Raw genomic sequence first — 24,242 nt, 5'->3', positions numbered from 1 at the left:
TCAAGGGCTGCCTCTGAGAGTGTGACAAAGTGCTTGCCAGCCCCACAATCTGCCTGTTGCTTAGAAGATAATGTGACTCACACAGAGTTTTGATGCCTCTAATAATTGCTCATTCAGAAGCCCTGGCTTTTCTCCAAACCAGCATGCCTGGTTTTGTCCATACATCCATATCCACAATTGCGGTCTGTTGGAGAGCACCTCTCCTGTGCACGCCCTGAAGTCCTGCCAGGAGACTGAGCTGGCTCCTTGGGTTCTCATCTTGGCCGCCCTTCACTCCCTCCCTTCCCACTGAACCACTAAATCTATTCTGTCCAACCCCTTAAAGAGCAAAATTAGCAAATGCTTATAAAGTATCCTCTGACCTAATAAGACCTAATGACATAATGCCATTTGAAAAACATTCTTCATTCAAATGTTTAATTTGTTATCTTTGGGCTAAAATTTTTAAAAATCCATTTATCCCATGATGATAATATCAAGCCTTTGAGAATTTGGGCCCTCTCTAGTTCCAGAAATGATGAAGAGAGACCAGATTCTTGCTCTTTAATTTTGGTATCGCCTGCTCATCCATCCCAATTCATCATGTGCTCACCTACAGTTTCTGTCTGAATAGAAATTCACTCATTCTTCATACTATCAGCAAGACATTCTATGTCTCAACACGGTTCTTTTCACCACACTCAATGTTCCGTCTCTTCAAGGGATTATTGATGGGAAGCCAGTGTGATGATTCCCAAGCTTCCTGTTGCTGTTGCTGCTGCTAAGTCACTTCAGTGGTGCCCGACTCTGTGCGACCCCTTAGACGGCAGCCCACCAGGCTCCCCTGTCCCTGGGATTCTCCAGGCAAGAATACTGGAGTGGGTTGCCATTTCCTTCTCCAGTGCATGAAAGTGAAAAGTGAAAGTCAAGTCACTCAGTCGTGTCTGACTCCAGCGACCCCACGGACTGCAGCCCACCAGGCTCCTCCATCCATGGAATTTTCCAGGCTAGAGTGCTGGAGTGGGGTGCCATTGCCTTCTCTGCCAAAGCTTCCTAGGTAGAGACAAAAAAGTCAGTTTCACATTTCTGCCAAGTAAATCAATATTACAGTTGCTTAAAATGGAGAAGAAGCTAATTGGATAGGTAGACAGATAGATAAACAAGGAAGACTAAATAGATAGATATATTCAGTTCCAAGAACTTCAAGATCAGATTATATTTCCAATTTAGCAAAGGATACAGAAACTCAACTAAAGCAAGGTGACCACACAGAACTAGGCCAAATGCAACCTATCTCCGTTGCACCACCCTGTGCCTCTACACATCCTTCAGAGGGGCTTACGATGACCAGAGGCTTAATTCTGTGCCCTGGTATAGTCTTTTTACACATGGGACTTCAGTGGCTATTTGGAAAGAACTTGTATGATCTATGCACTTAATGCTTCTACTGAATTGAGTATGTGCAGGCAATGGCACACTCTTCTAATTTTAAACCTAAATTAGCATTTTTCCTTCCTCAGAATAAAGGAGAACCAGCCCTCAGGTGTTCTATGACATCGGGCCAGTCAACATTCTGAAAACACTCATTTTTTCATGGCAAGATGCCAGGAGCCAGCATGGGAAATCCCACCCGTGGCAAAGGTCATGAGGAAGGGGGCCTGACAAAATGCAAAGGTGGAATCAGGCCTCAGGGGTCCCCCCTGGATTTTCTCAAGCATCTATCCCCAGAACCAAAAATCTGTCTTCCTTACTGTATTATGCCTTTCACCAACTCCTCTGACATTAACAGGGGGCTGTCCCTCCACCACCTTTTTCTGGAAAAAGTTAATTTAGAGCTTTTAGATAATAAATCTCCTGGGCATAATAAGAGTGTTTCAATCCAAAAACCCCTCTGATGGCTTTCTAGCCTGCCTGACAGGTTTGTCTGGACTCTTTCAGCTGCACATGTGATTGTTTGCAGCCTCCCAATGGTGAGAGGCACAGGAAGCTTAAAACATCCTAGGAATGTAGGGACTTCCAAGGAGTCAAAATCATTAGAATAGGACTGATTAAGGGTTTCATTGTTGAGCCAATACTTGCTGCCAAGTTTTCATATCTTTTATTTGTTGATATAGTTGGTATATAGAAAAAAACAAGTAACAACATAGATCTTTGAGTTAAGTACCTTCTTTGTTATAACCCACTGCACCTTTGCTCTACAGGAATGTAACTTTTGTGCTTTGAGAGTGATACAGATTAAAGAAAAACACTTCAGGGGAAATGAGATTAACATTCATTAAGGAAGAGAGCCATAAAGTGTTAATAGGCCTCTTGGCCAGAAGATAATGTAAATCACCTGAGACCTTTTGTATACGGAAAGACAAGAGAAAGAAAGCCTGGTATCGATAAGGGTCAGGACTGCTGCCCCTACATGACTCTGTATCTTCCATTATATAAAACTTAGGGTATATAAGTACCTTTTAAAAATAAAGTTACAGGGTTTTTGCACAAGCTTGGCCTCCCCCGTGTCGACTCTCTCTCTCTTTCTCCCTCTCCCTCCCTCTCTTTTTCAGGCTGATCCCTTGGAACACAGAGGCTCACTGTGTCTACTTATTTGCCTGGGCTTTTTAAGACCCACGCGAGAGGGAGCCCAAGGTGGGACACCCTCTGTTATTCAAGCGGGAGCCTGTGGCCTAACGTAAACGGTGCAAGTTTCTTGTCTTGAGACTTTATTAGCTTTCCGTGTAAACCAAGGAATATCAGTCTCTTTTATCCTCTATTTTTTCACTACATTATTCTCTTCTAATCTCTCTTTAAATTTCTAATTAATCTTTCTTCGCCAACTCCATCCCCACTTCAAATTCCCTGGATCCACTGGGGCTGGACCCCAACAGCAAATCATTGAATATCTATCACTTCATCATCAGAAACACACAACACATTTATTGCAGTAAATATTATAAATGCAAATCTACTGCAGAGAACTTGCAAAGGACAAAATAAAAAGTAAATCACCTGTTTGACCAATCAGAGGTAGTAACTACTGTCAGTTCTTTAATGTATCAGTTTCTCTTCTTTTTCATTAATAAGTATTAGATATATAAGGAAATGAGGACCCTGGTGTATTTTGCTGGGAGCCAGCACGGGAGATCCCACCCATGACAAGGTCATGCGGAGAGGCCTGATGGGCAAGGCAAGTCAGGCTTCAGGGGTACCCCCTGGGTTTTCCTGAACATCTACCCCCAAAAACCAGAGTCTGCCTGCCTTATTGTACTGTGCTTTCCACTCTTCTGCCTCTAAAAGGAATTAACTTAGGGCTCCAGTTAACAGTCTCCTGCATATAAAAAGAATGTCTTGGTTTAAACCCCTTTGATGGCTTTCTAACTTATCTGACTGGTCTGCCCTGACTTTACAACTTGTGTATTGTTTACAGCCCCCAACTGTGAGAGGCACGAAGCTCAAAACATCTCAAAGATATAGAGCCTTTTAGAGCTAAGAATTAGTTTGGTGAAGGGTTCCATTGTTAAGTTAATATTTGCCACCAGGCCTCCATAGCCTTTATCTTTTAGGCACCTGGGAGGATATTAATCAATGTAATCAGGATGCAGAAATAGGAATATAGTAGTTTTGATGTTAGCAGCACTAGACTTTTGAGTTAATTAATTTTCTCTTTGTTATGAATCACTGTACTCCTTTTTCCTTGTTATAAATTGTTGTATCCTTGCTATGTAAGAATGTAACTTTATTTAGTGCTTTCTGAGAGTGGCACCAGACTTTGGGAAGAACAACACTATTACCCTTATCAGAAAAGGGCCATAAAATGTTAATTGGCCTTCTGGCCAGAAGATGATGTAAATCACCTAAGACTTATGTATACAACTAGGTATGCAGAGAGAAAGCCTGGTCTCGATAAGAGACAGGGCAGTTGACACTGCATAATTTTGTATTATCCATTGATCTCTATGTAAAATCAAAAGTATATAAGACAATAGAGGATGGGCCAGTCACTGGACTGGTTTCCCCAGTGTCTTCTTTACTCTATTTTCAGTCTGAATTCCCATCTTGGGCGTGGAGGCTCACCATGTCTACTTACTTGCCCTGGCTTCTAAGATCCATGAGAGAGGGAGCCCAAGGTGGGGCACCCTCCTCTATTCAAACAGGCGCTGGTGGCCTAATGTAGATGGTGCAAATCTCTTATCCTGAGGTTTTATTAGCTTTCCCCGTAAACCAAGTTATTCAGCCTCTTTTCTCCACTAAATTTTCCTGCTACACTATTCTTTCCTAATCTCTCTTTTATATTTCTAAATAAATATGTTTTTCCTCACCATGCCATCCCCACTTCGAATTACCCTGGATCCACCGGGGCTCGACCCCGGCAGTATTTATTATTTGTGTTTTGTTCCCTTTTGCACTTATCCCATGAGTGTTTTTTCACTGTCATTTTCACTATCATTCTAAGCTAAAATGCACACAGCAGCACAGCATTCCATCATTCCAATGATACTATCATTGATAGTATCATTCCAATGATACTATCATTGATGTCACCATTCCCTGTTGTTGGAATCATAGGTTTTCTATTTTTGCGGTAAGTAACACAAAATGAACATCCACATACAAAAGTCTTGGTGCACATGAATATTTCTTTAGAATCAGTTCGTAGATCAGTAATTACGGGGTCAAAAGGTAGGCGATACTTTTCAGGCTTTTGATACATAAGAAAGTACATCAGAAACAATTTACTCTTTCCCATGCTCGGAATGCCAGCATCTAAATTCATGGCTCTTGGCCAAGTTTCAAAGAGCAGCAATATGAATCCCAATCTGTCTGTATTCAATCTGTTTTCTATTTTACTTTCTGAGTGCTTCATTGAGTTTAACATCCAGTATCCAAACAAAGGCCCCAAAGTTTCTCAGAATCTATCAAACTTGAGAAATTAACCTGCCACAACCTCTAGACTGCAGGCAGTTTCCAAAGCAAATCCTGTCAAAAATCTAGATTCATGTGTAAAAGTTTGACAGAAGTCACACAATTCATTTCAGTGCTTTTTTATTGAGTAATACAGTGTATCTGGGGCTTCCCAGGGGGCACTAGTGGTAAAGACCCTGCCTGTAGGAGAGAGGTGGTTTCTATCCCTGGATGGAGAAGATCGCCTAGAGAAGGAAATGGCAGCTCACCCCAGTATTCTTGCCTGGAGAATCCCATGGACAGGGGAGCCTGGTGGGCTGCAGTCCATAGGGTCACCAAGAATGGAGCATAACTGACGGGACTTAGTACAAGTGCATACAGTATATCTGAAATAGTGATAAGCAAAAGCATGTGTGAAAGTAAATAAAACTCACCCCACACTAAGGCCTCTGTCAAGTACCAGCAGAATTGGTCTAGAATTTTGACATGATTTCCAGTGCGGCCAGCATAGTCTACTTCTTTTCTTTTTATTCTTTTTACTTTATTATTTTTTATTGAAGTATAATTGATCTACAGTGCTGTGTTAGTTTCAGGTGTACAGCAAAGTGATTCAGCTATACATACATATTTTTCAGATTCATTTCAGATTCATTTCCCTCATAGGTTATTACAAAGTATTGAGTATACAGTAAGACATTCGTTATCTATTTTATAGATATATTCGTGTGTATATGTTAATTACAAACTCCTAATTTATCCCTCTCCTACCCTTCCCAGTTGGTAACCACTTTTGCTTCTTCTTGCTGTTGTTTCTGATTTGAGAAGGAAGAAACACTTGTCTTATTGTCTAGCATATTCTATCTTTAGACTTTGTTTAGCTAGTCTGTGGTTGTTGCTCAGTCACTAAGTCGTGTTCAGCTCTCTGCAACCTCACGGACTGAAGCACACCAGTGGGCATTACCATCGCGAGGCATAAAAAGTTCGGGACAAAATTGATGTTTTCTAAATATCTCTATTCAGAGAAGGCAATGGCATCCCACTCCAGTACTCTTGCCTGGAAAATCCCATGGACGGAAAAGCCTGGTAGGCTACAGTCCACAGGGTCGTGAAGAGTTAGACACGACTGAGCGACCTCACTTTCACTTTTCATTTACATGCATTGGAGAAGGAAATGGCAACCCACTCCAGTGTTCTTGCCTGGAGAATCCCAGGGACGGCAGAGCCTGGTGGGCTGTCGTCTATGGGGTCGCACAGAGTCAGACACGATTGAAGTGACTTAGCAGTAGCAGCAGCAGTAAATATCTCTATTACTGGAAAGACTTCATCTTCTCTTTATTTAATTGCACAGACCTCTTCCTTTACTGATATGAGTCCCATTGAGGGATATCCTGAACTCGAGGACAACTTTATGAGTGAGGAAAGAGAATTACAAGAGGACGGGGAGGAAAAGGAAGAAGAAATCCCTGAAAATGCAAATACGGAAATGATTTCCATGCAAACATTACTCCAAGTGTTCCGAGGAGGAAATGAAGTACTGGACGCTAACAGATTTGCCAGCCACCGAAAGATAGAGAACATTTATTTAGAGGTTGGTTGGATTCTTTCATTAAAGAGACAACCTATACCCAAGAAAATTTCCATCAATTTTGAGTGTATGGTCATAGAATTTCTCCTGAAAGGCCTCAACATGTAGAAATTATGATGATTCCTTTAGTAAATCATTTTTAATATCATCAGGATCATAGATTTAATTAACTTATTTTTGTATCTTTTTAAGAACTTCATAAAAGTGTTTCAGGACCTAGGTTCCAAGAACCTCAAGCCAATTGAAGTTGCTGTTCTTCTGAAGCATCCTTTTATTCAAGACCTGATTTCAAGTTATCCAGACTATAAGATCCCTGTGAGTATTACCCAAAGATCCTAATACAGTCTTTTTTAAAATTGTCATTATAATTTTATTTTATTTTTATTGGAGGATAATTGCTTTATAAATGTTGCATTGTTTTATATATATATATAGTATATATATAAATATATATATATGTATATCCCTTCCCTTGTGAGCCTCCCTCCCCCATCGCATCCCACCCCTCTAAGTCATCAGACAGCACCAGGCTGGGCTGTCTGTTATATAATAGCTTCCCACTGGCTATCTATTCTACATATGATATGCATATCTACACATGCATATGTCAATGCCACTCTCTCAATTTATCCCACCGTCTCCTTCCCCCACTGTGTCTGCAAGTCCATTCTCTACGTCTGCGTCTCCCTATCTTCCCTGTAAATAGGTTCATCAGGACTGTTTTTCTTGATTGTCTTAACGTGATTGAATTCAGGTTCAGGGCTTGGTGGGATAAAACTATTGTGGAGGAAAAGAAGGAGGGAAGAAGCTGGACTAGGCTAGACCAGGGTCTCAGGAAGCTAAGCTGGTAACAGCATCCAGCCAAAAGGCCAGCCCTCAATAGCGCAAGGGCAGTGAGTTCAGGCAGAGTAGAAGTGACTGTCAGTACACGGGTACCATGATAGTTAGCACTACCAGTATATGCGTAATATGATTAGTACCACCAATAGGCCCGCCAATACTAGGGATAATACCATAGAGCTGCCCCACCAGGACTCTGAGGCCTTGAGTCTACCACAGAAGGCTGGAGGTAAATGGCAGTAAAAGCTGGATGGGTGGCTATATTCATGTTCTGCATTATTCCAGCCATCGAATGACCCTGGCCTATGATTGAAGAGCATGGGGAATAGAATCCCCCTGCCCAAGAGAACAAAGGAGACCCTGATCCCCAGCCAAGTGCTGATTTATTCACCAAACTCTCATCACATACACATTGTTGCTGTAACTCATCTGGTGACCGCGCTTCTGAAAGAAGGGATAAGGGTTCCATCAGAGAAACTGTTCAGGGTGGGAACACTGAGGACCAAACCCAGAGAGGCTGGACCAAGTCAGCAGAATAAAGGAAGGAAGAGAGGAAGAGCTGGGGCTCAAAGCGCACACCATCACCTCGCACATCAACCACACATGCTGAATGTGCATCCACCTGGCAAGGGCCGGGTCCCCGACAGCAAGGGTTACAGAAGGCTGGGGGTGACCACCTTTCAGAATGTGGCAGGTTGCTACAACCTTCTCACAAGCCTCACACACTTAACAGCATGCAGTCTCCCTATTTGGCTTCTCCTAATGGTTTATTGGACTACAGAGAGTTAGCTGAGTTTTTGATAAAAGTGCTTTCATTTTGATAAGATGCAAGTGATCTAAAGCTGAGCACTGAAGAATTGATGCTTTTGAACTGTGATATTGGAGTAGACTCTTGAGAGTCCCTTGGACTGCAAGGAGATCAAACCAGTCAATCCTAAAGGAAATCGGTCCTGAATATTCATTGGAAGGACTGATGCTAAAGCTGAATTCCCTGATACTTTGGCCACCGGATGTGAAGAGCTGACTCATCAGAAAAGATCCTGATGCTGGGAAAGATTGAAGGCAGGAGGAGAAGGGAATGACAGGCAATGAGATTGTTGGATGTCATTGCCAACTTGATGGACGTGAGTTTGAGCAAGCTCCGGGAGTTGGTGATGGACAGGGAAGCCTGGTGTACTGGAGTCCATGGAGTCACAAAGAGTTGGACATGACTGAGCAACTGAACTGAAATGAAGTGTTTCCTTATCTCTAACCATTGTTGTTGTTGTTGCTTAGTTGCTCAGTCGTGCCCTACTCTTTTGTGACGCCATGGACTGTAGCCCACCAGGCTCCTCTGTCCATGGGATTTCCCAGACAGGAATACTGGAGTGGGTTCCCCCAGAGGATCTTCCCAACCCAGGGATCAAACCCGTGTGTCTCCTGCATTGGCAGATGGTTTCTTTACCACTGAGCCACCAGGGAAGCCGTCTAACCATATCACATCATTATATATCTACATCTAACCATCCTCTTTGTAAAATTATTTTGGTCTCTTTATTTAAACAGGCCCAGAATACTTGGATATGTGGTTGGCAATATTCCAAGTAATTGTACTCATACATCCCACAAACATTTACTCTTCACAATGAAACCCATATGTCACAGGTCCCTTTTCAGCATCTTACACTCCTACTTTCACTCAAAAAAACCAGCTTTCTTCCCCACTTAGGATGAGAATGGGATAAATTAGTGTCACCCTGGATTTAGTGGGAATAGCACACATCAGAACTAGACAAAGGGGTGGAGAGAGGTGGGTGGGTGGGTGCATGGTTGTCACAGGCAGGATGGGGGGCAGTCTGCCACTTGTGGGATCTCCCTGCCTTTTCTGTCCTCTGAGCAACCATCATTCTGTGTGAGGTGGGTTCCAGAAGCCCATCTCTTTAGAGTGCATTTCATCCTACACATTCTGTTTCACATTTCAGGGAACAACCCCCCTATTTTAAACCAGCAAAATAATTTTCAGTTCCCTAGAATAATCTGCAGTAGGATTTACCTTGTCTTATCAACAACAACTAGGACCCTAAAATGATTCCACCATCACTTCTTCCTATTATGGGAGAAGAACTCCCTGCAAAGTCAGGACGATTTGGGAACATTTTTACTCTGACCAGAATGTCTATTACTGACTTTTGCAGAGATGATTCTATCTGGCATGTTCCTGAAGAAAAAACTCCATCAACAGATGGCTGACTGCCTTCAAAGATCAATCCCCTGAAGATGGATTTTGATCCTCAGGGAAAGCTGGAGTCAGCAGGCTTCTTATCACTTTGTGCATTTCTTTTATTTAGGAAGGAGTTTTATCAGCATGCACCCCAGCTGAAATACTCCTGGCATTTTGTTTTTTTTTTTTTTTTTTTTTTTTTTATTTTTTTTTAATTTTAAAATCTTTAATTCTTACATGTGTTCCCAAACATGAACCCCCCTCCCACCTCCCTCCCCATAACATCTCTGTGGGTCATCCCCATGCACCAGCCCCAAGCATGCTGTATCCTGCATCAGACATAGACTAGCGATTCAATTCTTACATGATAGTATACATGATAGAATGCCACTCTCCCATATCATCCCACCCTCTCCCTCTCCCTCTGAGTCCAAAAGTCCGTTATAGACAGCTGCGTCTTTTTCCTGTCTTGCATACAACTCCTGGCATTTTGAATAGCACAGGACCAACTCTGGCATGGCAGAACATCTGACATTCTGAATTGCTGCCCACTATATTCTGGGAGCACCTTGATGCATTGATGACCAAAAAGATCTCTTCACGTTCCCCAAATCCTGCTTGGTGCACAGACCCCTCGGGTTGAGAGCACCTGCCCCCCTCCCCCCACCCTCACCCCACAGCTGGAGCTTGTTCTGACCTCCAGCTTCAGAGTATGAATGTCACCTGACACCCTAATAGTAGAAAGAGAGCTTGTCAGTCTGTCTAGCTGTCCGATGGTTCATTCCTTCATTGCCAAGGGTGCTTCTGCCGAGTCAGCTTCTTCAACCCTCCCCCGTCCTGGTCCTTCATCTCTCCTCCCTGTCATCACTTCACCCTGGAATCTGACAAGAGGACAGTGAACCACCTGCTAGAATCTAGTCAGGGCACCATTCTGACGAGAGTTGAGCCTTTGACCTGAAAAACCTAAATGTGATGCTTGAAAAGGAAAGAGGTTCCCTTTCCAGTAAGATGCTCTACTCTCATTTTTACTAAGCAAATAAAGAAAAAGAAGAAAGGAAAAGAAAAAAATCTCTGAAGACTGTATTACTAACACTCTCATCCTGTCATCAATTTTTTTGCTCCAGATATCCATGTGCAAGTAAATAGATCACATTTTTAAAATGAACTTTAACCACAGTGATGTTGTTTGAAGATCTTTCAAGATAAGTAGAGCAAAAACTAGAGTGTGGTTTTTCAGGTTAAAATGTTGTTTGCTGTTATAAACAGTGGGAAGTAAAGGTTGTCACCCAACAGCTCTGTGTTTACAAGATTCATGTTTGGAACTAGCAAACATTTTAAAATACATATGAAAAAAGCCAGTTTGGGTAATTATTTTGATACATGTTATTTTTTGCTCCTGTGGAGAAGTGGCCTGGCTTTGCGGTTAGGAGAGCAGACTCAGGAGCCATGTTGATTGGGTTCATAGCTACTAACTGTGTGACCTTGGGCAAGTGACCCCATGGTGCCTTGGTTTCCCCATCTATAAAATAGGGTTAATTCTCAAACATGCCTCTCAAGGTCCTTGTACAGATTAAATGACTTAAGCCATACAAAGTGCTTAGCTCCGTGCTTGGCAGATAGAAAGCCCTCACTACATAGTAGGGGCTTCCGTGGTGGCTCAGATGGTAAAGAATCTGCCTGCAATGCAGGAGACCTGGTTTGATTCCTGGGTCAGGAAGATCCCCTGGATCACTCCAGTATTCTTGCCTGGAGAATTCCATGGACAGAGGAGCCTGGCAGGCTATAGCCCATGGGATCGCTAAGAATCAGACACAACTGAGTGACTAACACTACATAGTAATTATTATTACTATTATTATTACTGCTGGCCTGTTGGTGGTTGCAGTGCATAAGAAATATTTCTGAACAGTGCAAAATTTACACAGATGAACTAAAAGCTGGCATTTCATCTGCCAAATTCAGTGTCTGCTCTCTGGAAAGAAAGGAGACTTCCACTGGAGAGTGTCATGATGACAGGGAGTCCAAACCAAAGTCCCAGGAATCCACATGTGGTCAACTGCAACTCAGAAGATCCATGTTTAGTTTTGGATTTTATAGTTATTCAATTCAAGCTCATTTATTTAACTTCTTCTTTCATAGATGTTTATATAGAGAGGTTATTTTCAAAGAAGTTTCCTAAATTCTTAAGAAAATCCTTTGCTTAAATATAACAAGATCATTGACAACACCATCACTGGGTGATTAGTGAAGAAAGTCAATTTCCTCCAATAAGTAGATTTACAAGTGTAAGTGGGCATTGGATTTTCTGCACCAACTCACCAAATGTAGTTTCTTGTTATGCACACATATGCTGCATAAATATGAGTCTCTTTTAACAAAACCTGTACATCCAGCGGATAGGCTTAATATTAAGGGTTCCATTCACTAGGAGATAAAAATAAATCTTTCAGTGTTAAAGTCAGAATGTCACAGGACAATTTCTTAGAAACAAATGAGTCAGGACCTGATTACATGAGGCCAAAGTACCTATAAATATAAATGTACCTAGAAGGGACACAGTCTTCAAGGTATCTGACTTTAAGATACACTCCAACGGCCTCTATTATGTTTATAACAAAATACAATGGCTGCTTCAGTGCTTTGTGTTTTCAAGGCACCCATGCCAAACATTTCTAGACTCTCTCAGCCTTTTCTCCACTAACTGTTACTTAAAATTATGGCCCTTGATTTCAGCCATAAATCTAGCCAAGACTGATTGAAATATCTAGAGCTTATAATTTTCCCCCATGCTATGGAGTGTCAAATAATCACAGGTCAACTCATTCCTTAATCCCCAAGTAAATAGTCACTCGTCAGCAATAGCTGTTAAAAATAATATTCTCTGCAAAGAAGACCTGTCAGTAAGTACTGTGGAGGGTAGGACCAGAAAGGTCAATGGCAAGCAGCTGTTCTTTTTCACTTAACTTGCCCAAGATTGCCCTTCAGCTGTGGGAGATCTATATTTTCAAAGAACAAGCTCCTTCAAGAAAATGATTCACTATGTTTCCTGGCAGTGACTGATACAGCCATGTGGGTGTCACTCAGCAGGGCTCTGTTCAGATGTTGAACTAACTCATGTTTTCATGAGTAAAATGACTACAATTAAATAGAAACTTTTGGAACTCAGCTCTGAAGTAAAGAAACTTATACTCTTAAATAGTTCCCTAAAAAAAAAAAAAAAAACCTGGAAACTGAATAAATGTCATTTTACATTTTCCCCTTATGCTAGCTAGTACCCCTTCTATTCAGAAAACTAAGACCATGCCATCTCATCCCATCACTTCATGGGAAATAGATGGGGAAACAGTGGAAACAGTGTCAGACTTTATTTGGGGGGGCTCCAAAATCACTGCAGATGGTGACTGCAGCCATGAAATTAAAAGACGCTTACTCCTTGGAAGAAAAGTTATGACCAACCTAGATAGTATATTGAAAAGCAGAGACATTACTTTGGCAACAAAGGTCCATCTAGTCAAGTGGTCATGTATGGATGTGAGAGTTGGACTGTGAAGAAAGCTGAGCGCCAAAGAATTGATGCTTTTGAACTGTGATGTTGGAGAAGACTCTTGAGAGTCCTTTGGACTGCAAGGAGATCCAACCAGTCCATCAGTCCTGGGTGTTCATTGGAAGGAATGATGCTAAAGCTGAAACTCCAATACTTTGGCCACCTCATCCGAAGATTTGACTCATTGGAAAAGACCCTGATGCTGGGAGGGATTGGGGGCAGGAGGAGAAGGGGACGACAGAGGATGAGATGGCTGGATGGCATCACCAACTCGATGGACATGAGTTTGACTGAACTCCAGCGGTTGGTAATGGATGGAGAGGCCTGGCGTGCTGCGATTCATGGGGTTGCAAAGAGTAGGACATGACTGAGTGACTGAACTGAACTGAACTGAACCCCTTCTATTAATACATTGTGATAATATCTTAAATTTATTTTATAAACATCTGTGATTTAAAATGCAGCATAGTTGGATATTTTAATTGGATAAAAAACAGATCATTCTATCCCTAATATTAAAAGATAAAACAGAAAGGGGATAATTCCCCACCTCAAAATAATCTGCTGTTCTAAAATTCTACAAATCTGTAAACATGATTAATTTAGCATTAGAATTTTCCTTTAATAGAAGATGAATATTGTTTTTTATTGATTAATAGGGAAATAATGTTTTGTCTTGCCCATTTTGTGCCAAACTCGCTGTAATTGCCAGAGAAGGAAATGGCAACCCATTCCAGTATTTTTGCCTGGAGAATTCCATGGACAGAAGAGCCTGGTGGGCTACAGCCCAGGAGATCACAAAGGAGTCAGACATGACTTAGCAACTAAACAAGAACTGTGTAATTGCTTTTACAAATGTTATCTAATTATTCTAATATGACAACTCTATTATTAGATCTTACTAGATGGGGAAATGAAGTCTCTAAGATCTTTGATATCTTTCCATTGGCAAAATTAATAAGTTGCAAGGCAGGATTCGCACTAAATAGAGAACAATTTTTTCAAAGGAAAAAATAAAAACTCACTGTTTAATCCTGCCACATATTGAAAGCCCATATTATTAATAATCATTACTTCTAATTCATTTATTAAGAGTTGTAACTTCTCTTTGAATCTCTTCTCTTAGGATGTTAAGATAATTCTCCAAAGGAGTGAGCATGTACAAGGAAGTGATGAAGAGAGGTCTCCTTCAAGACTTACAGAGGAAAAGAAATGAAGGCACGGGAGCAGCAATGAATCTTCCAAACAACTCATGTGAACATGGTGTTTGTTGTATACATTGTCACTGTAAGTGAAGAAATGGCCCCTACCAGCCTAGGAGGGGCACTGTAAAGGGAGTCTTCCTTCCTTAATTCAAAGAATATTCTGTAATAAACCTTAAATTTCTGAGCCAAAATCCAAAGTAAGAAGGAATGCATTTTGAAGTGATTCTGAAAACAGAAGACACCAAAACAATATTTTCAAAAATAAACAAGCACATACATCATGATGTGTCCCTGTGAGAAGTATCTGCATTAGCCAGATACTTTAAAAATTCTCCCAAAGCTCAAATCAGGGCAGCATGGCTTCATACAGTTTGTATTAATAGTTCTTGCTCTGTAAAATCCCAAGGTGTGTCTCACCAGTCACGGAGAAGGCTGTTGTCTCAGCTTCTGGTATAGTCATGATCTTGTTATCTATTCATAGTCCTTTATTAATAGAATATGTGTCTTGTAGAGATTGATGTACGATGATAGCTCTTTACTTGTGTAAATTAGTGAATCTAATTCAGTGATATTTATCTCAAGAAAGTGATTTTGTTTTGTTGTATTTTTTAGCTTTTTATTTTATCAATATATAGCCATTAACAATGTTGTGACAGTTTCAGATGGACAGCAAAGGGACTCAGCCATACACACACGTATCTATTATCTCCCAAAGTCCCCTCCTATCCAGGCTGCCACATCAAGCAGTGTTCCCTGTGCCATACAGTAGGACCATGTTGGTTATCCATTAAGCATAGCAGTGTGTACATATCCATCCCAAACTCCCTATCTCTTCCCCTCTGGCAACCATAAGTTCATTCTCTAAGTCAGCGAGTCTGTTTCTGTCTTATAAATAAGTTCATTTGTATAATTTCTTTTAGATTCCACATATAAGGAGTGTCATACAGTATTTCTCCTCCTCTGTCTGACTTACTTCACTCAGTGTGACAAGCTCTAGGTCCATCCATATTTCTGCAAAGTGAACAACAATGCTCTTTTCAGTGGCTGTGCCTCTTTGAAACCCTTCTGGGTCCCCTCACTGGCTACTTCTTCTGAGAATCTTTGCTGGACCTCACACACACCTCTTCTATTCAGCCCCTAAGAGTTGAAGGCCCCAGCACTCAGCCTTCTCTATCCACAGTCAATTCCTGGAAGACTCATACTTTTCCAAGACTTTATGAGGCCAAAGTTGAAATTTCTATTCCCATCTTCTTTCCCTGAAATCCAAACTTCTCTCTTGCTGTGGACTTGATTACCACCTGGATGGTTTATCATCATCACAGACTCAACATATCCAAGCCAAGGAGAGGGAGCCTTCAAGTCACCCCATTTCTCTAGCCTTCTATTAAAGTCCCATGTTGTGCAGAGGTTCATCCAGGTTCTCACCTGGATCTTACCCCTTGCTGCCTCTCTGATCTCATTTCCCACTGTTCTCCCCGCAGCTCACTCTTCATAAGCAACAAGTATACGTTATTTTGGAACAGAGGACGCATGCCTGACTCAGGGCCTTTGCACTTGCTTTTCTCTCTGCCTGGAGTGATTTTCTCCCAAATATCATCATGGCCTGACCCCAGTTTCCTTCAGGCCTTTATTCAAATGACACTTTGTCAATAAGGCCTTCCCTCAACACATAATACAAAATAGAAATAACCTACCATCCCCATACATCTCAAACCCACTTTAATTTTTTTTCCCTTGCACTTATCAACAACTGATAAATTGTACATTTACTCTCATTTGTCTATCACTCCACTAGGTTTAAGTTCCATGAAATCAGGGATGTTGTGAATTTTCTTTATTGCTATGCTCCCGAACCTAAGACTAAAAGCACAGCCAACGTTAAGTTGCATTAGAATACACTTGTGCAAAATGTGTAGGCAGATCACATCTTGATTGGTCACTAAAACAATGAGTGACCCAAAGATGATTTCAATTATCAGTGGGAATGGTATTCTATTTCTGGAGAGTGATGTGTTGCCTAAATCTGCTTCTTGTCAGTTCCATTCCCAGAACTTTTGCCTTCAGGATTATGGGGGTGGGGTGGTGATACAGAAGCTTGGGAGGTGGAGAGGAAACCCAGCTAAGATTTCACAATTTCAATTTAGTTGGTTCAAGTGTAGTTCTAGTTATTCTAGAGAAGGAAATGGAAGAGTATCTGCAGATAGGATTCAAACAAAAAACATATTGTGATAAGGATGCAGGCAGTCAACTAATCCACTTTTATTAAAGATTGAACTAGACAAGACAACATTATATTGCAATGGAAAGAAATGAAAAGCAGAGACAATGGCTCTGTAGGAATTCCTTGTTTATTTCCTTATAATTTCTTGCTGTAATAGTGTTCTTGCCCAGTGTGAAGGAGGAAATGGCAGAATTCCCCTCCTGAGGCCCATTATCTCATCTAAACAGTGGGAGAGCAACCCCCACAAAGGTCTCTCAGGTTGGCATTTGCCACCAGGTGAGACTCCGATCATCATCAGGATTGGGTGGACCTGGGGGAGGAAGATGACCCAGAGATGAAAGTAAACAGAGCTCTTGCCTTGTGCAGGTTCCAGAGCAGGCAAGGGCAGAACTTCACACTCAAACCAGAGGCTGCATGGGATTCTGCCAGAGAAAGAAAAAATGTTCTAGGAGTTCATCTCCCCAAGGGCCTTTCATGCCTCATAATTCTAGTGAATACCCAGCCATCTTCAAACCAGCTGGTATCGCTTTTGCCTTCCACATCACCATGTCCCCCAGGAATTGCTTTCCTGAGATGTCTCTGAAGTCTCTGATCTGGGTTGCTCTCTTCTGGATACACCACCACGGCATCCCTCTTAATGCACCCCAGAGGGTCAAAGCCGTTGTGTATGGATGTGCACACACACACACACACACACACACACACACACACACACCAGGAGTCTGTGATGACCGAAAGAAACTGATGACTTATATTAAATTTACAAGTAATGAAAACTTCTAAGTCCTCGTTTCATGTGCTTTAGTTTAACCCACCTTTTCACCTATCTTAACAGAGCCCACATTGAAAAAAAAAACCAAAAACTAAAGTACAGGTATTTTCACATAACCCTATTAAATTCATCTCTAACATATGCTCTTGTATTCTGTTGTCAAGGTGTTAGAAGACAGTTTCCAATGTAATCCTACCATATAGTACAAGGATATTGTCCACTTAAAAGGTGACATAACGTGTCCTGGTCTCAGGACCCTGAGGCAGAAAGGCTCTTCACTCTCCCTCCTGGGAAACTCATGGTTTTTTGTCTGCCCTCTCCCATGATGAACCTGTGCTCCCCTGCAAGTCCTCATCTAATTCAAAACTATAGAGTTCATTTGATTTTAAATCTCCCAAAGGAGGCTATCCATTTCAGGACTCTGGACATTCAACCTAAACACCAGTCTTGAAAAGCCAGCCTTCAAGAAGCCATCTGTCACATGATGAACAGCTGAGCCAAACTTTCTACCAGGCAATGGTTCTGATGTACATCAGTGCACTTTTGCTGTAAGTTAGATGACAAAATCCAGGGATCACCCATTTTAAAACTGTCTAAAAAAATAATGTTATAGCATTTTCTATGAAAAGGAAGGGAAGCTGATGCTGTTCTCTTCTAAAATAAATAGTGCACTAGTGATGTCTTAGTGAAGAGATCAGCTGGGCAAAAGATGGCAAAGGAAACAGAATGACTGTTAACCTACTGTACAAGCATAAAATGCCTCCTTCACCACTTCCATTGGTTTCCACACATTTAACATGAATGATGGCAGACAGAAGCTGGGGAAGTCCGCTACTTAACCATAGTTTCTCTTCTCTTTCTTCCCCTGACTGGATACCTTCCTCTTTCTTGCCTAGCTGTCCATGTCCACTTATTTCAAAGATACATTTCCTTCTCTTTACAAAAATTGGTATTTTAGATTAATTAATGGGAAAAACATGAAAGGGGGCTACCATTTCTCACAAATTGTAGATCAAGGAGGTATCAGCATGGGCTGCCTGAAAGAGCTACTTCCAGGATCATTTCCTGCCAACATAAGACTGGCCTCCTTGGATGTTCATGCCACCCAGGCCCACCTTCTCTCCATCCTCATCCAACTCAGCCACCAAACTGTCACCCTCTTCAGTACCTGCATTTATACTATCTCCTCTTTTTTGGCACTAAATAATACTCTGTCCTCTAACTCTTGCTTCTATGAGATGAATCTGAATCTTATCCTGGTTGCTCTCCTCTGCATAACATTGTGGCATTTTACAGGGTTATCCATGACATCTTCGTGATATCCTTGGGAACAAGGTAAACAAATAAGGACTGAATGACAAGTGAATGTGTAATGGCGGAGTGAGTTTAATGAACACAGAATTCATAACATGAATTATTCATTTTCCCTCTCCCTCGGTGGACTAGGACTAGTTAGATATAGGAGAAACTGACCATGTCTGTCTTACTTCTGTGATACAAACCATCAACAAAGAAATCCAAAGAGAGAGAGAATTCATATGAATTATAATTGTGGTTGACACAGTGTTTGAAGAAATTTGAGTTAAATAATGCTTAATAAGCTTCCTTGATGGCTCAGTGGGTGAAGAATCTGCCTAAAATACAGGAGATGTGAGTTTGATCCCTGGGTCAGGAAACTCCCCTGGAGAAGGAAATGGCAACCCACTCCAGTATTCTTGCCTGAAAAATCCCATGGACAGTGTAGCCCGGCAGGCTATAGTCCAAAGAGTTGCAAAGAGTAGGACGTGGCTGAGCATACCCACATACACTCATGCTTAATAAGAAAAATAGGAGCCAATAACAAAGTTAGAAGATCAATAATGGTAACAATAAATAATAAGAGCTAATACTATTGAAATTTTCTGTGAGTCAGGCACAGTGATGAATGCTTTACAGGCATTATCTCATTTAGTCTTATAACTGTGAAGTAAGTACTCTTTTAAGATGGACATTTATACATAATGAAAATGACAGCTAGAAAGATCATATAACTTTCCCAAAGTCACAAGCTTGTAAATTATAGACATAGATTAGGAACCCAATATGAACCCCCAAAGCCATTGTCTTACCTAGTTTGCTCAACTGGAGTACAAATAGCCAATTGCACAAGCCCAAATAGAGGAAGTATGACTTATCAGTGTTTAAAAATAAAAAGCAGAAGGTTTTTAGTCAAAGTAAATTGAATCTAATTTGCTGTGTGATGAGTCCCCCGAATAATCTGGTGTCCACACAGCATCAGTGGTAGGAAGGCAGATGCTGATTTTCCTCTGATCAGAGCTGGTTAGACCTCACCTGCAATTCTGTGTGCAGTTTGTAGACACACACTTTAATATATTCACCATTTATTTATGCAGAGGAACTGATACATATGCTCAGAAGGGAGGAAATTCAAAGCCCTATAGCTTTAGCCTAAAGTAGAAAAGCTTCCAATGTAAGGGATAAAGGAGCCATCTCCAAACTATTTGAAAAGATGTCCAGCTGAGGTGGCTTTTCTGTGGTCCCCAAGGATGAACCAATACTAGTGGCAGATTTCAGCTGACCATGAGAAACTACAAGCTCCGTATTACAAGAAGTGTTGACAGATGAAGGGTACCAAGAAGCAGGGAAGTTGGCGGCTATGACAGGAACTTAGAATTTGACCCCTTTGACCTACCCTGACTGCAGTTCTCTTTCTACTGAATCAGGTCCTCAGCTCTACTACCCCAGCTTCCATCTCCCAGAAGGATGATTCCCATTCTCAGAACTGGGGCTCCATCCTTCCCTTCTCATTCTCCTCCCCCTACCTATCACTTCTTACAAACATCTCTCCTTTCCGTTCAATGCCCACTCACCACCCTATTTCAAAATCCCTCCGAATCCTTCTTCTAGACTCTGGAAATAGCACTCATTTGACCCCCTATTTTCATATCTTCTCCCAAAGCCTCCATCGTTCAATCCAAACCCAGCCTCTACATTTTTCCCCAAATAATCTTTCTGAATCTTTACTTAAGCATGTCTCATTTTTGCTTTAAAACCTTCCCCCTGACTCCTTGCTTGCTTGCTAAGTTGCTTCAGTCGTGTCCAACTCTGTGCAACCCCATAGATGGCAGCCCACCAGGCTCCCCCATCCCTGGGATTCTCCAGGCAAGAACACTGGAGTGGGTTTCCATTTCCTTCTCCAATGCATGAAAGTGAAAAGTGAAAGTGAAGTTGCTCAGTCGTGTCTGACTCTTAGCAACCCCATGGACTGCGGCCCACCAGGCTCCTCCGTGAATGGGATTTTCCAGGCAAGTGTGTTGGAGTGGGGTGCCATCGCCTTCTCCACCTTGACTCCTTACTATCAAATAAATTCCACATTTCTTAGGATGCTATTCAGAGTCTGATTCTATCTCTCTATGCTTTTCATCTTTTTCTACTCAATTTTACACAGCTTCCCTCAACGTGATTTCTCATACTTATTAATATGAGATAATAAATATTAGATACTCAATAAATATGAAATGGATTAATGAATGAAGAGGAATGTCTCCTTTAACAGAAATCCTAGCAAGTGGAGAGTAACTTTTTACAGTAAAGATATTCCCATAATCTTGCTTGGATGCGTGCTCCATCGTGTCTGACTCTTGGCGACCCCATGGACAGTAGCCCACCAGGCTCCTCTCTCCATTGGATTCTCCTCGCAAAAATACTTGACTAGGTTGCCATTTCCTCCACCAGGGTATCTTCTGGACCCAGGGATCGAATTCACATCTCTTGGACCTTCTGCATTGGCATGTGGATTCTGGACCATTGCACCACCTAGGAAGCCCTCCTATAATCTTATATGTTCCATATTCTAGATCTGTGGAGAGAACCAATTTCATCTTGTCAGTATTATTTGTGTGTGTGTTTGTGTGTGTGAAAGGAGGGTCGCTTTCCTCTTCAAGTGGCCCCCTGCAGCTCTGGAGAAAGGAGGCTGCCCGACATCAGGGTACATCTGCTAGAGGCCTAATGACTCTGGAAACTAATGAGAATCAGGACTTCTATTATAATCAGCTCCTTTCAGCACTGGGAGCCTAGTCTAACTCCAAGCACATCAGCCCAGCAACCCCCGCCATCTGGGCTCTTTCAGGCCCCTCCCCCATTCCTACTCCTTTTTTTGTCTAAACAAAAGATTTCCTAAATCTGCTTCCAACACCTTTTGCACCTTATTCTGTCTCCTCTTCTACTTTGCTGGCAAACTGGACTTACTAACAAATTTACATTGCCTGTTGTAACAGCTCCTTCTGCCTCCAAAGTTTTCTCCGCACAGACATAGAGCATCCTCCATTGCTCAAGGCATCACCAGAGAGTCTGTTGCGCCAGGGCTAAACAAATCTACAAGCACACTCCTTGTCAGATTCTCGTCAGCAGGACAGCGTGAAATCTTGTTTTCGAGTGAGCGTCAAAACAAATCTGGAAAAAGATGCCACTAGCGTCTTGTGGCCACAGTTCAAAGCCCCAGAAGGGCCGCACAGGGCTCAAAGCAGCACCCCGAGCTCTTGAGCTCCAAGCACAGGCAGTTGTGTCTTTGCTCACTTCATGCTAACCGCAGGGAGACAGCAACACTGAGCTCCATCTGAAGCAGCTTCACCTGGCTGTGCCCCCACAAACCAGGCTGAAACCACAGCATCCTTGTGCTCTGCGTAGGGCAAACCAAGCCATGCCCTCCCGCGGGCGAGGGCTGAGTCTTCTCCCACCCATGTCACCACCGTTTGAGCCCCTTTCATGGTAAAGCTCCTGTAAATCAAGGAGAGGCTTTGCCACCAGGCTCCTTGCACAAGTGTCTGCAGGAAGAGTGCTCCGAACAGGAAGCCATCTCCTAGCTTCTCACTCTCCAGGAGAACTTCACATCTCCTTTCTGAATGGAGTGACTCTAAATATACGCTGCTCTCATTTCTTTCAGAGGGTGACTTCCTCCAAGCTGATAACCATGTTTCTGAATATTGCATTTTCCTAAGGTAGGTGGAAAGACAGCAAGCTGGTAGTAATAAATACTTCTTGGGTATTTGACATGTGCCAGCCACTCTTCTAAGCACTTTCTAAGAATTAACTCAATTTTCATCTATAGGTAACCTTATAAAATAGATATGTACCTATCCTCATTATAAAACAGGAGAAATAAGAGGCAAAGAGGGTAAGGAGCTCACTGAACTCACATAGCTAAGAGGCTAGGATTCCTACCTGGGAGGGAAGGAATCAGTTTTCTGGGTCTTTGCCCTTAACCCTTGGACCACACCACTTCTCTGCCATGTGTGGGTCGGGTAGAGGCAACACAAAGTATGAACACAGGTGTCAAATTCCCAGTGGTCCCCTCAGCTAAGGACTGGTCTCTTCAACCCTCTGCCCTTTGAGCATCACCTCCCTACAAACAGAACTTGGCCATCAGGGGATTTGGCTTATGAAATCTGACACCATTGACCTAGATACCTGATTTTTTTGTGGCCACTTGGCTTGTCTTACCTGTGTTCGAATTTTCTGTGTCCTTCCCCACCCCACCATTTAGATTCCATATATCTGATCACAGTATCTTTCTATCTGACACTTGACCTGGCCTTGTGTTTTCCACTCATCAGCTAGCCCCGCAGCTCAGCAAGAGGGTGAAAACCCTCTGTCCTGACAAACACTGAGAGCAGAGGGACAGGTCAGTTCAGTTCAGTCACTCAGTTGTGTCTGACTCTTTGCAACTCCATGGACTGCAGCATGCCAAGCTTCCCTGTCCATCACCAACTCCCAGAGCTTGCTCAAACTCATGTCCATGCAGTTGGCGATGCCATCCAACTGCCATCAGAGTGACAGGCAAATCCCCCAAACACACCTCCCTACCTAAACTCCACTGAAGAGGAATCATGATAAGCCAAGCTGCTTCTGTCAGCCTAGTCGCTTAATATAACAGCCCAATGAAGGAGCATGGGCTTTAGAGGAACTTCTCCAATTTTTTCTACTATGTGTTTATGAGATGATTTCACATGACAGTGCAGGGTGTAATCACAAATGCCCGAGGGACTTGGCAGGTATTTAAAAAATACATCAACAGAATTATTTTTAAGTGGCTTCTTAGTCTGCCTTTAATGTTCCTGCTTTTCAAAGACAGTCCAGGATAGATTTCACTTGTCTCTTAATTCTACTACAAGAAAACAGAGCACAAGTACTATGATAAGCATCAGTGAAGTCTCATCCTCAGTGCTGGAGAGTCCACGGAGCACGCTGAGGACTGTCACACCCTAACTGCCTGCCAACCACATGTCACCTGGCTGTGCCATGGGAAGGCAGGAGTTCTGATCCTCATGCAAAATCTCTTGCATTGTAAATATTGACAGTTAATTCAAATAGTTTAAAACATTATGTGGGCCAACTTTGTATAAGCTGAATGATTACCCTCGTGGGCCATGTGTGTGGTCTGTGGCCTCAGCTCTCCACCATCAGGTTTCCTAGAGGCAGTCTCTCCAAGCACATCAGAGGATTGGTTGTGGCAGCAAGCATGGAGATTGCTGCCAAATTCAATGCTTCAGAGTTTCCATTAAACCCTGCACCCAGGGCCACCACTAACTCGTGACAGCACCTTCATCTGACTCTCCACCAGGCACTATGCAGGAGACATTCCTTCCTGTGGCCTGATACAGCTTCATGGCAGGCCTAGTTCAGGGCTAATAGAGCCCAGGCCCCATTCTCTCTCAGCTGGTTGCATTTTCACAGTGTACAAACTGCCCAACCATACACAGCCACCTTGACATGGTCCCACCCAGCTTGTGTGGACACTCCAACCATGTGGATGAAAAGATAAAATAATCTGAAGGAGGAAGACAGTAAGTGACCAAGGTTCTCCAGCTGGTCCTTCTGCAAGTCCTGGGCTACCAGACATTCGACCCTTTGGGAAGCTAGGCATGCATGGCTAGACCAAGATCAGAGGTACAACCCTTTCTGCAGCCCATCTTCTTGTCGCCTGCATCTCCTATCCATGCTAAACATGGAA

At 42.4% G+C, this 24,242-nt stretch overlaps 1 protein-coding gene across 1 annotated transcript in view; it reads left to right on the top strand.

Annotated features, from left to right (window-relative positions):
- SPEF2 (sperm flagellar 2) overlaps positions 1 to 14,251 on the top strand; it is a 195,311-nt gene extending 181,060 nt beyond the window's left edge. The window contains exons 32-34 of the mRNA XM_052659101.1: positions 6,215 to 6,454; positions 6,644 to 6,766; positions 14,162 to 14,251. Of these exons, the coding sequence (XP_052515061.1) occupies positions 6,215 to 6,454; positions 6,644 to 6,766; positions 14,162 to 14,251 (453 nt within the window). The remainder of the gene's footprint in view (positions 1 to 6,214; positions 6,455 to 6,643; positions 6,767 to 14,161) is intronic.
- Positions 14,252 to 24,242: the final 9,991 nt, after the last annotated feature.

Source organism: Budorcas taxicolor, chromosome 20 (assembly GCF_023091745.1).
Source record: "Budorcas taxicolor isolate Tak-1 chromosome 20, Takin1.1, whole genome shotgun sequence".
In the NCBI taxonomy this organism is placed as follows: domain Eukaryota; kingdom Metazoa; phylum Chordata; class Mammalia; order Artiodactyla; family Bovidae; genus Budorcas; species Budorcas taxicolor.
This window is presented reverse-complemented; position numbering and strand designations above follow the sequence as displayed.